The sequence below is a fragment of the Onychostruthus taczanowskii genome, unplaced genomic scaffold (genome assembly GCF_017590055.1).
Source record: "Onychostruthus taczanowskii isolate IOZ18803 unplaced genomic scaffold, ASM1759005v1 scaffold1, whole genome shotgun sequence".
NCBI lineage: Eukaryota > Metazoa > Chordata > Aves > Passeriformes > Passeridae > Onychostruthus > Onychostruthus taczanowskii.
In genome coordinates this window covers 24,750,573-24,766,200 of record NW_024496525.1, presented here as the reverse complement: position 1 = coordinate 24,766,200, position 15,628 = coordinate 24,750,573, and the positions used below count along the sequence as shown (strand labels likewise).

The window sequence follows — 15,628 nt, the reverse complement described above, 5'->3', positions numbered from 1 at the left end:
AATTTCTCTTATAGGTATGAAAGAAGGAAGAAAAATGTTTTTAATCCCAAGAATTTCAGTTTAAGCACATTAGGATGATGTGGAAGTTACTGAGTTGAGTTTTATAGCAGTACTGGTTTATGTGGTTGAAGTGTTAGAAATTGTTTGCTGAAGTAGGTTGAATACAGTTCAGATGTTCTCTGACCTGTTTATCCTCGTGTCTGACTGTTCTGTGATGGAGGTACATTTGCCTTACTACTTGAATGAAAATAAGATTTCCCAACTTCCCTGTGTAGGTTAACAAAATAATGAATAAAAACCACAGTTTTCCTTAACACCCAGCAAACAAAATCTGCCTGAGATATTAGTTAGTAATCTTGCACCACCATCTACTGTTGTTCTTTCACCTTTCATGCTTTATTGCACAAAAATCGCCCATCAGCATGATTGGTAAGCTTTTACATTTGCCCTCTCCAAACAGACTGTGAACCCTGAATGTTCAGGATAGGAAGATTTCAGTCTTTCTTCTCTTGGTGGCTTTTGGTCTTCAGTTTTTTGATTATGCTTAATTTCATACAGATGACTCAGAATATGCTTTCCACCCTCACAGTGATAAATTGAATGCCTTAAGAAGACATAAGGAAAAACTTGAAGAGAAGATAATGGACCAGTACAAGTTTTATGATCCTGCTCCAAAAAAGTAAGTTCCACATGGATTCAGTTCTGCTGTACAGATCAGTGAGGACAAGAAAGGGCTTTCCATAGCTGGGGATAACAAACTTCATCTGAAGTAAGGATGGTGTCATCTCCACTTGTCTCTTCCCTCTCACTCTGCAAGATATTCCTGAAGCAGCAGGTTGTGTTAATGTAGAGTACAGGGCCTCATGTGGGGCCCTCTGTATTAATACAAGAGTCTGAAATTCCCAAAATAATTGGGAAAGAACCACTTTGCTCCCAGTATGGTGACTAAGCAGCACTAGGAGCTTTCAGAGCTGCTCTTTCAAAGCAAGGGATAACCAGTCTGTTGGAGAGAAGGGACTTAAAATTATACTAAAAACAACAAAATGAGCCAAATTAATTCCACTGTACATAGTTCTGACTGATAATCTTAGCAAAGAGGCTTCAAAGCAGCCTTCATTTTACCTCCTCAGTCTGTTCCTGTAGTGGAGTTTGTCACACTGTGAGAATGTCTTATGTGGTCCATATGTGTAGTTTAGGTTTCTAGCAGAGGGAACAGTTGTCTTTCTCACATTTCTCATGCTGAAGAAATATTTCTGTAAAAGTAATTTTGACTTCAGTAGAGAAATGGATCTCAAGTGCTGTGAAATTCATGGTGCATTTTTTGAACCAATTCATGACAGTAAACAAAAAATGTAAGATGGCTTGATGGCTTTAGCACAGCTGTAAACTTCTTTGGGGGGTATTTCTTGTAGCATTTTCTGAATTCCATTCACAAAACCTGCTTTATCAGGAAAAACCCCTGGATTGGAGCCAGAGCCTTAGTCAAATTTATCAAGCCAAAGAAGGAGACCCCAAGGGAGCGGTTGAAACCAGCAGCAGAAAGCTCCCCATGGCATTCTGAATCCCCAGAGATGGTAAACTCTCCATCTGCCTCCCAAAAACTGAAAGATCAACACGAGGCTCAGGATAATACCTCTCAAGGGTCAAACCCTGTGGAAGAGAGAGAGAGCCCTGGGTGTTCTTCAAACAAAGGTAAGGAATGCCCAGCCTAAATTGATGAGCTGACATTTAAAAAAAAATAAATTTAATGTATAGGATATGTTAATGCCCAATCACATTCTATTTTATGTCCTTTTTTGTTTGCTTTAGAGTTTTTTTGTGGTTTTTTTTTTGTTTGGTTGGTTTTGGGTTTGTTTGGTTTTTTTTTTAGTACAATAGAAAACCTAAACTAGAAATTTGAGTCAACTCTAGAAGATAATAGGTTTGGTTTTGTTTTAGTTTGCTTTCTTCCTTTTATCTACTACTTCTCCATTCAGTCTCTGTTTGCCCAGATGTATTGCATAATACATTTTACTGAATAAGTTGGTTCTAATACTTCATTTACTTGGGTTTTGTAGCAAAGCAGCATTTGAAGCTGGATTATGGAATAGTGTGTGGTTCAGGCTCTTTCAGAGGGTATGAGCTGGCTGACAGCCACTGCCAGCAGATGGTGCACGTGCAGAGCAAATAACCCATTTATTGTAAATAACCAATTTATCATAATGTGGTCATTTTGGAGACAATACCATGTTTTGATTTAGAATTGAACTAGGAATTTTTCCATGTAAAATGGTGATTTTTTTTTTTTTTTAACACTAAGGAATATGTAAGGAAGATGGAATGATTTTCTGTTAAGTTAGTTTCTGCAGTAATTCAGGTGTTCCTAATTATGGGAAATTTAAAATAAAGTTTCTCAAAATCAATACTCTTCATCCTTATTAAAAGTAATATATATGTCCCAAGCTCTGTTTATTCTATTGATATAATTTCTGTCAGCTTCTATATGTAAATAGTTATACTCCAGGAATACTTTCCAAGAAGCAATTTTGAAATTGGTATTTGAATAATAATTCCTGTCTTCCAGCTGTGGGGGGGTGGGAAACAGAAGGGGAGTAGCTGAGAAAAGAACTCTTCTAAAAACCTACTGCAAGTACCTTTCTGTCTGAAGGTTTTGTTTTGGGTAAAACCCTTTCTCTACTCTAATTCTTTGAGGTCATTTCTTCACTTAAAGTAAAAAGAGGTGTTTTATGGAATAAGATCATCCATATGATTCCAGGTGTTTAACATGCATCCTAAGTTCAGCATGAGAAGTTGGGCTTGTGTTACCACAGAACAAGGCCTTTGCAGAGTGCCAGAGACAACAGAAGGTCTCTGGGGCTTTATTCATTTTGATGTTATGTGAAGCACACTTAAGTGGAGATGAGGCTCACCAGTACTAAAGCCTAGGAGACGTCTAGGAAATTTGAGTGTAAAGACATTTTGAATGATCTAACAGTAATTTCTTAGTGGACTTGCTTAAATATTGTGTGTATGTGTTAATCTATGCCTTAATCTGAGTCAGATTACATATGTTTAGCTATGCATTCACCAGTCTTCCATTATAGGTGTTGGTCATTGTTTTAGCCTTTTCTGGTTTTACTGATTGTGTAGTCTTTAATGTGTGTTAAGACATTTTAAGTTTTATTTATAAGGCTTTTTTTTCCTTTTTTTTTTCTTCTTCTTTTTGGGATACCTGGGTGATAACAATTTAGCTGCACAGCGCAAAAAGATTGCCTTTTTGAGAAGCAAAAGCAAGGATAAAGAAAAGTCTCCTAAGTCTCCATCGAATCATCAGTCTTTCTCTAATCGGCTCCGGTTCTGGTCTTCTTCCGACATCCCATCCTCTCCTAATGAAATTCTTTCTTTCCCGGAACTGGGAGTTTTCTAACACCTTCTCTGTAGCATTTATCTTCATTTATTTCTGACAAATACTAAAAAAAAAAAAAAAAATCCCATATGCCTTGAAAGAACACGCACATTGATAGAGACACTCAGCATGTCTATACAATACTCTAAATACAAGCAAAGATTAGAGAACGTGGACTTAACTTTTCCTGTAGAAGATGAATCACTATTGCACACTGTGGATCATTTCTTCAATGCAGCACACTTTAGGGGACCTCATGGCATACAGTTTGCGTATGTATATTGGCTGTGGTGCATGTTGTCAGTAAGTGAAGTTGCTATTCGCTTCAGTATTTTCTTGCAGTCATGTACTTGCATTGTGTCCAGTTAAAGTGTTGAACTGATTTGCTGTTGCTATGCTTTCTACAGTGTGGTAGTCCTACCAAAATAAAAATAATCTCAAGCTCCAGAGGTTTTTCCAATAGTCTGTGCCACTAAATTATTTCAAAAAGGAAGGTTTTATGACACCTTTTTCTGCTTTTAAGTAGTCTAGCTTTGAATATAGAATGGAAGCTACTGGAAAAATTATTCTCAGTCAAGTGTCTTGATGCTCACATTCAGACCTGATATTTAGCAAGGTTTTGTACTTCTACTTAAGACAATTCATCTTGAATTGAGCTGACATTTCAGTTTCTTCTGCTTCAGTTTCAACGGATTTTTTTGGAAGAAGAATGTAGATTTTCTCTCTTAAGGGTGTGAATAACCTCTGTTAATCCATTGCCCAGAATTCTTGTTGCCTAATATTAATGGCCTGGTGGCTTCTGAAATTAATGTGCAGGTCCAGTCCCTGTTAGAGAACTGGATGCAGCACAGGCAGTGTGCTACTGGGGGCTCAGCAGAGAAGCCAGAAGATCTTGTTTCCCTTCTCGCTCTGAGAACTGTCCCCAGTGGCACAACCAGGGACTCTGACAGAACAGCCTGGTTTTTGTTGCCCATATGGGGATTTGTGGAGAATGTTAGTCTCCAGGGCAATTAATATTTTTGGCGTCCATGGAAGGTGTTAAGTGTATCTACGAAGTCAGTTAGAAATACAGATTTGCGTATGGAGCTTTAGCCAGTAGTTGCCCCTGCAGGCATGGCATATGTTTCAATTCTGAGAGCAAGTGCTGGCCCAGTCTGTGGAGCCCATGCAGACCTAGGGAGAAAATACTGTTCTTGAATGAAGTCAGCTTCTAGGGGCCACCTAAGATGACAGCACATTGGTCCATTTCTCTAATACAACATCACAGCTGCTCTGTGCTTTGAGCTGTCTGTCCATTGTCTCTGCAAGTTGTTTATTTTGACTGCTGCACTCTGCTGCATTTTCAACATCTAGTTTCTCTTACTTAATCAAGTATTCCATAGAAATATATAAAATCTAGAATCTTGCATCTCATTAGGTGTGTTTTCTGCAGTAAATAGTTTAAATTTTGTTCTATGTGTGCCTTAAAGCATTACATTGACATTAGAAGAAATTAATCAACCTGCTTCATCAGTAGAAAATAATTTTTCAGATTCTTAATCTAAATAATATTCTAGCAGGCAGTTTTTGTTGTTCTACTGCTAAGATCCCAGGAACTCCACTTAAAAATCGTTGCACCAGGACATCATAACAGCAGAGTTTCAACCTTGTAAAGACTGAGCTCTTATCCACAGCATTTACATAAACCTGAAAGCAGTTAGCTTAGTGATAACTAAGTTACTGTATATCATGATAGATAATTTTCAAATGAACATTATTTTAATTTGAGTAAGAGCATGACTACTGTCACTCTTTCCGTATTCTATTTTATTAGTGAAGTAAGTTCTTTAAAAATGCACCTACAAGGAATGCTATGGGAATTTCACACCTCGCTTATCTTTTCTGGATTCATGTCTTTGCTCCTTTTCTTCCTCCTTTCACAGTAATTGTTGCATGTATAATATCAACCCTCCCACTGGCACTAAGCAACCCTGTCACTCCCACACTTTACAGAGAGCACACATGATTGACAAGCTGGCGGCAGAAATTTCCTATCCACTATTGCACTGTTTATGGAGAAGCTTGCCAAACTAGCGCCTCTGTTGTGCAGTTTCTTTGTGCCTGTTTGTCATGTTTGTATGGGCAGATAAATACAAATCCCCTATTTTTCATTGAGTCTTATTCATTTACCTCTCTCCCACCAGTGCTAATGGACCTAAAGCAAAAAAGGAATTCCCATTACGGAGGCAGCAATGATAACGCTGAAATCTCAGCAGACTCTGCAACGAAACCCAGCTGTGTGGAAATGGGTCCCAGGACTTACTCAGCCTCAGCCATTCACGTGCACACTTCCACCCCCATCTCCCGGCTCCAGAGCAGGCCCAAAGGTGTGTGTGCATTTGATACAGCAGCTGGTAGTGCCAGGCAGGCAGCTTCATAGTTCCTGCAAGGCTACTAGTGGCATTCAAGTACAAAACCAGAGAAATAATATTTTCACTCCTGCTTCATCTGCTGCATGGTTTAACTGATGAGCTGTGGGGTTTATTCACTCTTGTAATGTCATCAACTTGGCAGAGCATATTTGAGTGTCAGTTTTTCAGTGGTTCCCTGCCCAATGTTTAGAAGATGGGTCTATAAAAACCTCTTGATCACCTCAGTCTTCTGCACTGCTAGAATGTGTTGGAGACAGACCTGAAGGGTGAACCTTTCTGTGTTCAATTGGCCTTTTAAGTTGTATGTTCTTTTCCAGGCTACAATTCAGAAGATAGTCTGTGTGAACAGTCCCCAGAGGTGGAGTTTGCAAGCACCAGACGGCACGGTAAGCTTCTAGCATGTGTGAGTGCTCTAAACATCTGCATTAAGACTTGTTTCATTGCATCCACATGAGCTGTCCTGGAGTGGTTTAGTTGCATTTATATTACAGAAGGAGGTGTAGTAATTCAGCACCATTTTGGGATTGGGATTCTAACTGCTTCTGGTTTTCTATTGAGGCTTTTAATGGATGTTTTGCCAAAATGAATTTTCAAAACAATGCTGACTTTGAGGCAAGTTGCCTTCCCCCACCAACAGACCTTTTAATGCATGTCCTACAGATTACTTGCTGATTTTTCTGGAGAATGTTTAATTCCTTCCTTAAGGGAGTGAATCAGCAGTAAGAGAAATTTGGTGTGGGGCTTGTGGATGCACAGTGGGAATGCTGTTGAAGCAGCAGCACTGCCTGCTTAGAGACTGCAGAAAACTGAATTTGCAAGCTGGCCACCAGCTCCTTCCAAAGAAAACTGAAAAAGAGACAGCAACTTCTTGTTGAACTTTTTTAGTATATGCATTACTCTATAGTTACTGTAAAAACCCAGAACATATTTCTTGGTGCAAAAAATGAGATAAACAAGATGGATCCTAAACAACTTGGAAAATTATGTTTTCTACTCTGTCTAGATTTTGGCATCCTGTGTGTATTATGTTGTTAATGTTTTCAAAGTGACTTAGTTGCACAGGTCCTATTTTCAGAAGGGAGACTGTAGCCAAGTCTTTTAGAGAATCAGGGGAACTTAAGATCTGTTTGTTCAATGCTTGATTTATGTTTTTCAGTGTCCAGGCCAAACAGTTTAGAGAGCAGTAGGAATGCTTCCAGCAGTAGCTCACCTCTCAATTTGAAAGGTAAATCTTTTACATCTGAGTTGTGACAAACAGGAAGTGAAATTCCGTGAAACTGTGTCTAAAATGCCATTTTCCTTCCAATTAATTTTGAAGGCTTGTTTTGAAATGGTAGTGATTATGCAATCTGGACATGGCTGTCTTGGGAATCAAAACTGCTGGCAAGAAGTGCTTTTCTAAGATTGATTCTGGCAAGGGGTGGCTTTTAAGGCAGACAGTCAAGTTTTGCTTCAGTCTGACTGGCATCGTATTGTGGGAAATATCAGGCCACTCTTAGACTCTCTACAACAAGAGATCTCTGTGGTTCTTAGTTCTTACTCTGCACACAGCTTGTGTATGGAATCAGTGTGCTCTGGAGATTTGCCTTTTGCAAATTGTGCATCCTTGAAGGAGATGCACAATTGCATCTCCTGACACTGTGGAAAAATCCGCTTTCTGCTTTTCCACTGTCAGGTTGTAACTCTCAGATCACATGGCCAAGACTGAGAGATCGTTCAATAACACACAGGTTGTAAAGAGGCACCCCAATATTATCTTACTAATATAAGGCTTATTAGCCCCAGTGCTATATTTATTCTTTGGTGAAGTAATTGTGTTTGTTTAAGGTGCTGTAAGATATTTAGTAGTCCTGATTTTTCAAAGCTCTGATTGCTTTGAGCTCTGTAGGAGAAAAAATGAAGGTAAAAAATGCCACCCAGTCTGTATGGAAACAGCCCTGGATAATAAGTTCCTACCTGAGTGTGAAATCTACTGAGATGATGTCAGAGCAGTGTCATTAATGGTATTTATGCTTCTCCTCAGGTTCCTTAGACCATATCCATGGTAGAACTGAGAGCCTCAGCAGTGAAGATATGGTGCCAAGCAGAGAGGCACCAGTCTTGCTCCGAGATACGTATTCCCTTCACTCTGCCGCTGCTTTCTTGAGCCCTGGCAGCAGGCATGAGTCCTCCTCCCACAGGAATGGTTTGATGTCCTGTGATATACCTCAGAGGAGCAATCCATCCCAGTCTCACGCAGGCAGGCAGCGATGTGCCTCTCCTGGCAGTGAGATGGTAACTTTGGAAGAGTTCTTGGAAGAGAGCAACAGGCTGTCTCTACCAAGTGTAAGTAAATAGAGCTAGATAGCCCATTTCACATGTCAAAAAAACTGTTCAAAGATGTTTTAGGAGGATGAGGGCATAGGGAAACAGAGAGAGACAGGATGATCCTTATTCATATACACAAGTACTATAAAATCTTGCAAAACAAATGAGACAGTTTCAATAACTAAGGTAAAATTAGCTTTCATATAGCACTCTGCTAATTTACTTTTGTTTATCAGCTATGGCAAGTCAGATAATTCACTGCAAATACTGTGTATTGGACTGCTGGGGCTTTTTGCTAGCAAATAATTGTGGTCCAGGTTTTGTGTCATCAATTCTCAGCTCCAGGTATCTTTATTTATAAACTGGTATGTTTTCTGTGTAATTTTCAGCTGCTGAATCTATAATTAGGAATGAAACCTAGAATAGTTTTCAGCTAAAGTGCAAAATATTCAGTTTTTAAAACCATCTCATAATCTGAAAAAAACAGTGCATTTAAGAACAGCTTTTTTTTCTTGCAGAAGGAAGTTTTTGATACTTCCACCATGTTTGTGTGTTGACTGATATTGCCCTGTTGGTTCAATGACTACAAGAATATGTTGCTCATTGATGTGCTTTTTTCAGGAACTAAATGTTTTCAACATGGCATTTGTCTTTCACTGCTCAGACATACTGTACAATAGTGAGGCAGGTTATTGAACAGGTTAATATCTTAAAAACTGTTAATTGATAGTGTAAGTGAACAGATATTTCTGTTTTATGAATGCCTTCATAAAAGTGTTGAAATCAGCAGAGCTGTGCCATTTCGTGGCATCAGTAAATTCTGGTCCTTGAATTTTCACAGTAATATTGAAATATGCCTCCTACTCCCTCATTACCCTAAGTACAATTCTTAGCTTTTAGAGATGTTTAAAATGATTACTTTTGTGTGTCTGTAACTACCTGACCATGTCCATTTTCATTCTTTCTGTCATCCTGTTCCTTTTCAGCATCGGCGCAGTTTAAATGAGAGTGAAATGATTTCATTACACCAATTTCTGTTAGAAGTTGATGCACTGTATCCCTCTTGCTACACCCCATGTCCTTCCATTCATCAGGAACATTCGCAGTCACTCGAATCGGTCCTCAGTGTTTCATATCCCGACAGCATGAGGCACAGAACAGGCAGGGGAAATAGGAGATCTGCTTCATTCTATATCCCCAGGGTATCCATTGTTCTTATTATGAAGGCAACAGCTCCTGACTTACCACAGCTTGTGCTAGCATATTAATACCAATAGAAGCATACTGTAACTCCTAGGTGTTACTTTAAAGGCTACAGATCACTTGCATTAATTGCTCATGAAGTATTTGCAGCGTTTGTTCGTGCACATGCGTGTTTTCGGAGGACTCGTCGTTCTGTAATGCTAATGTCCGTAACAGCTGTTTAAATAAAGTTAAAAATAACCTTAACACCATAACGCTTAGTTGAGCTTACAAATTCTCACACTGCACTATTGCCATTCATGGTGTTTGCTTATGGAAAACAAGTTTTTTGACTGGAAGAAATATTTGGAACACTAGTGAAATAAGTGTATTAAGCTTTAAGCATGCTCCCTAGAGAAGAGTAAATTAAATTTCGTGAGCTTGTTCAGCATTGTTGTTTGTAATGACAGCATGTCCCTTAACTGTTCTGAGCATGTCTTTTGCTAATAGTACAACGTCAGCTGATCAAACATCACCATTTTTGGATTGCATGGACCATCCCCATGAAATACTCATTGTATATTTTCTTTTACTGCCAGGTTAATTGTCTGAGTTGAAATTTGCAAGTTCATTTTAGGCAACAATTTTTGTAATTTTTTTTTTGTACATTTCATTGTATTGTACATGCAGCTCTTAGCATACATAGTATATTGAATGGGACAGGTGAAGGGAATCAATGAAGAAGGAATTAAATTTTTTTGTAATGCTAGCACATCTCCCCAAGGTATTGACTTCTGTGACATTCCTGAAGTTACAGGGGACACTTATCCAGATGAACTGTATTCTGGAATATGACAGACATAATTGATATCTGCTGATGTCAATGGATAATGTCATCAATATGATATTGATGTTAATGTAACAGTGGCTGATGTGAAAGGAAGCAAAAGAACTGCTGTCCAGGTTGCAACAAAAATTGTTTAGAAATTATGACAATTAACCTGGCAAACAAGGTTGTCACAATCTAATTACAATAAGCACATTATTCTTTGAGTTGGATTTATACCCATTTTAAACATTCATCTCTTCTGTTTCCACTATGTAAAATCTATGATTGTATTTGGTTTAAATTAAGTGGGAAGGAGGATTTTGTGAATACAGAGTTCTGCATGATTCTTTAAACAAAATGTGTTGTCTTTAATGTGACATGCATATTTTCTCACACCAGGACACCTCCACAAACAGAGATGACTTGCTCGGCGATTATTTTAGGAAAGCAAATGAGCCTTCAGCTACTGGAAACTTGCTGGTTCAGCCATCCAGAAAGGAGGCTGCTAAGATGCCCACTAGTCTTGTTGCTCCAACTGTGAAGATGGCCGTGACTGGTGAAGAAGGAAGAACGGCTAAGCCTGACAATTACATGAAACCAAACCTCAGACAAGTTGAACCTGATGCTCTGGCAAACACCCAAGGGTCCCTTAAGCTTCCTCACCCAGCACAGCACCAGTCTGCCAGTGGGGTGAGGCAGATGGCACAGCCTCAGCAGCCTGGAACCGTGAGCAGGAGGAGTACCTCACTGAGCAGGGCATTCAGCTTGGCCTCTGCAGACCTGCTCAGGGCTGCTGGCCCACAGGCCTACAGGCAGGAGAGCCCTCAGAAGTCAGGAGCAGAGCTCCATGGGGGCAAGGACTCTGTCTGTCAGAGCAGCAGGGCTTCTGTGCCAACAAGTTCCCAGGCACCCTTAAGAGAGAGGCCGCAGTCCGCGAAGGTGGCAGGCTCCGCGCAAGGTGTCGATTCCCGCTGTCGGCAGCTTGATGCGAGGAGCCTTTCCCTGGTCCCTCCAAAAGATGAGAGGCCACTCTCCTTCCATCAGTTCTCTGCCTCACCTACTGCATCCACCAGCAGTCTGAATGTCCAGCAGCAAGAGCGTGTGAACTCCGGGCAACACTACTCATCTGCATCCCATACTCCCTCAAAAGTCAAACCCAAGTCGGCACCTCGTACTGAGGAGGTGGCCACAGTGACTCCTGCCAGAGCTGTTTGCTGCAGCACTGAGGCAAATACTTCCCCAGGACAAGGCCAGGGTGATGCCCTACTTACCAAGTGCCAGGGTAAGCTGTTGGAAAGCAGCTCTGGGGCTGTAGAGGAGCCTGTGAGAGGAAATGGTTCCAACAGCACTCCTGGGTCTCCTGACCCCCAGGGGGATCAGCAGACAGTGTGGTATGAGTATGGCTGTGTGTGAGCCACAGCTGTAGCTGTAATATGTGCGTTTGGTATGGCTGATGTCCAGGTACCATTTATCTAGACACTGTCAGGTCTTAAAAGGCATCACCTGTAGGTTGCTCTGAGTATTCTCTGGGTACCGTTTCCTACTTGGACAAAGTGTGATAAAGAGAATCAAGAAGCAAAGCCCCAGTCCTTCTGTCACTGCTGTGCCTAAAACAAAGTGGAAGCCTGACCTAATCTCACAGCAAACTTGGCACCTGATTCTCACAGGTTATGAGCAGCAGAAGCTTAGCAGGGTCCTCTTTCTGCATGCATTAAAGAAAAGTTTCACAGGTCCTGTGTGTGCTAAACTCAGCCCCACCATTGGTAAATAACCATACTGAAAAGGTCATACGAAAGCCAGACTTCTCTCCCAAAGACAGAAGCAAATGCTTGACTTAAGTAGCATAGAGATGAAGAGCAAAAGTGTGTGGCTTTAGCCATGGATCTGGTAAAATCTGTTTTTCTAGCCACAGACAAATCTTGTAGAAGGTATTGTATAGACTTCAAGGGTCATATCTCAACCTTTCCCACTTGGGCTGTGTAAACACAGAAGCCAGCATAATTACCCCACTGCCTTCACTATAGCTGCAGCTCAGTGGATCCTTGACTCTGCAGAGTGGTGCTGCCTTTTGAAACTTGTTTTATCTTTTTTATACAACACTGGAACTAATGCAGCCTTTCAGGGGAGGTGCCATTTCATTTGCAAAGGTGGCATCTCGTGTACAAAAGTGTCTTGTAATTATGTATATAAGAAGCTCAAGTACTGTATAAGAATGCTATGTAAATTGTATTATTACATTTTTGTGTGCATGACAGCCCACATCTTATGTAGGCTTTTGTCTCTTAGAAGTCCTTGTTTGTCTCCAAGAACTTTTCTCACTATAGAAAACAAAATAATTTTGTACACATGTGAAAGAAATATACTTTTAAAAATCTATTTATGTGCAAAGAAGTTGTTTGTATGTTTCTGTCCACAGTGTCATCAGCTGCTTATGTATATATGATCAAATGTGTATCTTTAATTCCATGTTTGTAAAGCTGTTTTTCTTGCAATAGACTAAATCCTTTTAAAAAATACTTGTTTTGCTGGTTCTGATTTAATTTAGTAAAAGATAAAACTGATTCATTTGATGTTTTTGTTATCTAATATGTAGCAAACCCATTCTGAAAACTACAAAATTGTTTATAATAAAGATTGAAATAAAATAGATTGATGTTCTACTTTTTGTCCTTGGAAAAATAAAAAACCCCAAAAATGTGATTCACAGTGTTGGAGATCTGTCTGCAACAGCCCTTCACAAGCCTTAGTATTGATTTTTCTGTCTGTGTGGTGAAGGTGTATTTGTTTTTGTAACATAGCAGGTGTACCAGGAGTCTTTTTGTTTAACTGTAACCTTCTTACTGAAGACTACAGGAGAGTTGCACATGCAAAAGTAAGTGACTTACAATTCATTTTATAATTAGACAGTCAGATTTTTATGCTTCTCCAACTACTTCAGACAGGGGCAAACATGTGTCAATTTTGACCAAGCTTGCATCTTGTTTAGTCTATTTTGTACTTAACTCTCAGGATGCCTTGTGAAAGTGAGAAATTACTCATTTTTCAGCATGAAGAGAATGGCATTTCTGCCTTCTTTACTATTTTAATTGCAAACTGTAGTTTTGCAACAAATTTAAAATTAGTGTGTGCTACATGGCAATTTTAGAACATTGTGAATGTTCCTAGTTAACTGAAATTCTTCTTCCATAAATTTTATCTCAAAATGGATTCTTGGGCAGACCACTACAGGTTCGAGACTGGTGTTTCTCCCTTGTTTCAGCTCCTTTCTGAGGACACGTGCAGGCTGGGCTGAGGAAGTGATCTCTGGCTTTTTAGTACTGTAGATCTGCTTTTGCTATAAATACCTGCCTAGTGGCACACCTTAGTTGACAGTTTCTGAGTTATTTACAATTATTTATCTTCTCAGTTCTAGCGAGCTTGAATTAAAAAGTACTAAATACATTTGCAGTACCATTCAGATGTGGGGTATTTAATTCTAAATACAGGGGTTGTACCATGGAACAGCGGTTGAAGCACACCGTGCTGTCCGTGTTTCTCGGGCCTCCCTGGCAGTGTTGAGGGAGGTTTTGGCCGTGGCAGGTGCGGTAATTGCGCGATCTGCTCGGTGCCTCCGTGCTCGCCTGTGGCGGCGCCTCCCGGGCCGGGCGGGCAGGGCCTGCCCTCAGCTCCGGGGCTGCTGCGCTTCGTCCTCCTCGGGCGCCCAGGGCCAGCGGTAGCTGCAAACGCGCTTTGGTGCCTGAGGGGGAGAACGATTGTGTTTAGAGAGACACAGGTCGGCAAATCCCCCCGGATTTGTGCAGGTGGAGGTGCCGTGAGGCACCAGCCTGCGTGAGGTGGCGGGAACTGTGGGGAGAGGTTCCTGGGAGGGTAAGGGATGGACCTGCCCGTCCCTTGCTTGAGGCCTTCCAAGAAGTGAAGAAGAAATTGCAGCTGTTTCAATCTGCGGCTTGTGCGGCCGGGCCCGCCTGCGGGAGGGGCACAGCGACCTGCCTGAGGGCGCAGCTGCCGCCGCTGCCCCTTGGACACCGGGGAAAAGGGATCTCCCGGCGCCACAGGCTTCGGCACGCTGGCTTTTCCTAGCTCTGCTTGGGCTGTAGGATGCTGATACTTCCTGACAGGAGGGAAGGGTGTGCTCTCTGAAGGTTGCTAATTGTGTGCTAAGTTGCGCTGCGAATGGTGCTGGATTCAACGCTTCAAACCGTTCATTGGCTCAATAATTCTCGAGATGGAGTTTTTACTAAAGGTGGGGTTTTTGAGGGGGATCCGTCCCGAGGAGGCGGCTAAGTTGGCAGCAGTTTTCCACAAAAGCAGAAGGGCTGTGACTTGGGCAGCACCCGCTCCCCGCAGTGCGCTCAGACTGGAGGCAGTGAGGCTGTCTGACTCAAGGAAACAAACGATGGTGTGTGTTTGAAGTGGGATAAATGGCTGCTGTGGGAATAGGTGCGGGAGCTGCGTGCTCTGCCGTGACGGGGAATATCCGCAGCCAGAAATCTGAGCTCGTTCACAGGGGTAGCGTGTCACGGAAACCTTTCCCCCCTTAGATGTTCTTCCGCTGTTCTCGGGCTTGGGGCCTGATTGTGAAGGGAGCAGACCTTTTCTGATTTCAGTTAATTGAGTTCAGAAGTTAAAACTACCAGAAGAAGAATTTGAAAAAATAGAATTTACTTTTTTCTTTCTATAAGGAGGGAAGTTCTAAGTGTTAAGGATATTGTAAAAAAAACTAGTGCTTAGCTTAGGAAAACCGTGCATCAGCATGTGGTCAGAAATTATTTCTGATTGTTCAGACATTTAGGGACATACTAGCTCAGCTACAGGTAAATGACTTTTAAGACAGAACATGGAAGACACACAAAAATTGTTGGCTCATGTGAAAGGATTACAGCCTGAATATTAAATTGATGTACAAAGAACAACACAATTCCATTTCATTTTCTGGTTGAACATGAACACAGCTGTCCAGAGAGCATTTGATTATAGTTTTGCATTTTTACATGAAGGGGGAAGTGGAGTGTGGAATCAGTTGTAGATTTCACAAAAAAAAATTTGTCCTAAAATTTGCTTTCCTGCCCATCAGAATCATTGAATATCAGATCCAAACAGCACTGGAAATGTTCAAGACAAGGTGTAAAATTTGTGAATATTTTTACAAATCACCAGTACCAGGCAGAATTAATCTGATGTAACAGTGCAGAGTGAAATAATTCAGTTACTGGAAATAACAAATGAAGTTATTGTTTTGAAGGGCTGCTAGACTGGATAATTGCACTGGGCCGTGAAGGTCTTTCTTGAAGGCTGGTGCTAGAGGCTGCCATATGAACTGAGAGAGAATGGCATCAGATGGAAAAGGATGAAAAATTTATGATTTATTAAAGTACTGACAGGAGTTTAAAGTTACTGGGAGAAGCTATGGCAAGCTTTGCAAAACTAAAGGGTGTTTTTCCAGTTACAGGGAATTTTTCAAAAGTTTGAAGAGAGCAGTAGAAAATAAAGGGCTGCTGTTCGATAGCTTCTCAA

At 40.9% G+C, this 15,628-nt stretch overlaps 1 protein-coding gene across 5 annotated transcripts in view; it reads left to right on the top strand.

The window, feature by feature from the left end:
- The window catches only part of CCDC88C (coiled-coil domain containing 88C), a 95,975-nt gene extending 83,216 nt beyond the window's left edge, over positions 1–12,759 (top strand). For 3 of the 5 annotated variants that reach the window (XM_041413280.1, XM_041413438.1, XM_041413518.1), the window contains 8 exons: positions 590–679; positions 1,451–1,692; positions 5,569–5,751; positions 6,114–6,182; positions 6,953–7,021; positions 7,820–8,121; positions 9,090–9,305; positions 10,514–12,759. In XM_041413280.1, coding sequence (XP_041269214.1) covers positions 590–679; positions 1,451–1,692; positions 5,569–5,751; positions 6,114–6,182; positions 6,953–7,021; positions 7,820–8,121; positions 9,090–9,305; positions 10,514–11,527 — 2,185 coding nt within the window. In that variant the 3' untranslated portion in view covers positions 11,528–12,759. Of the gene's footprint in view, positions 1–589; positions 680–1,450; positions 1,693–3,230; positions 3,658–5,568; positions 5,752–6,113; positions 6,183–6,952; positions 7,022–7,819; positions 8,122–9,089; positions 9,306–10,513 lie in introns of those variants that run through there. The other 2 variants (XM_041413355.1, XR_005953339.1) reach the window with 2 other exon arrangements.
- Positions 12,760–15,628: the final 2,869 nt, after the last annotated feature.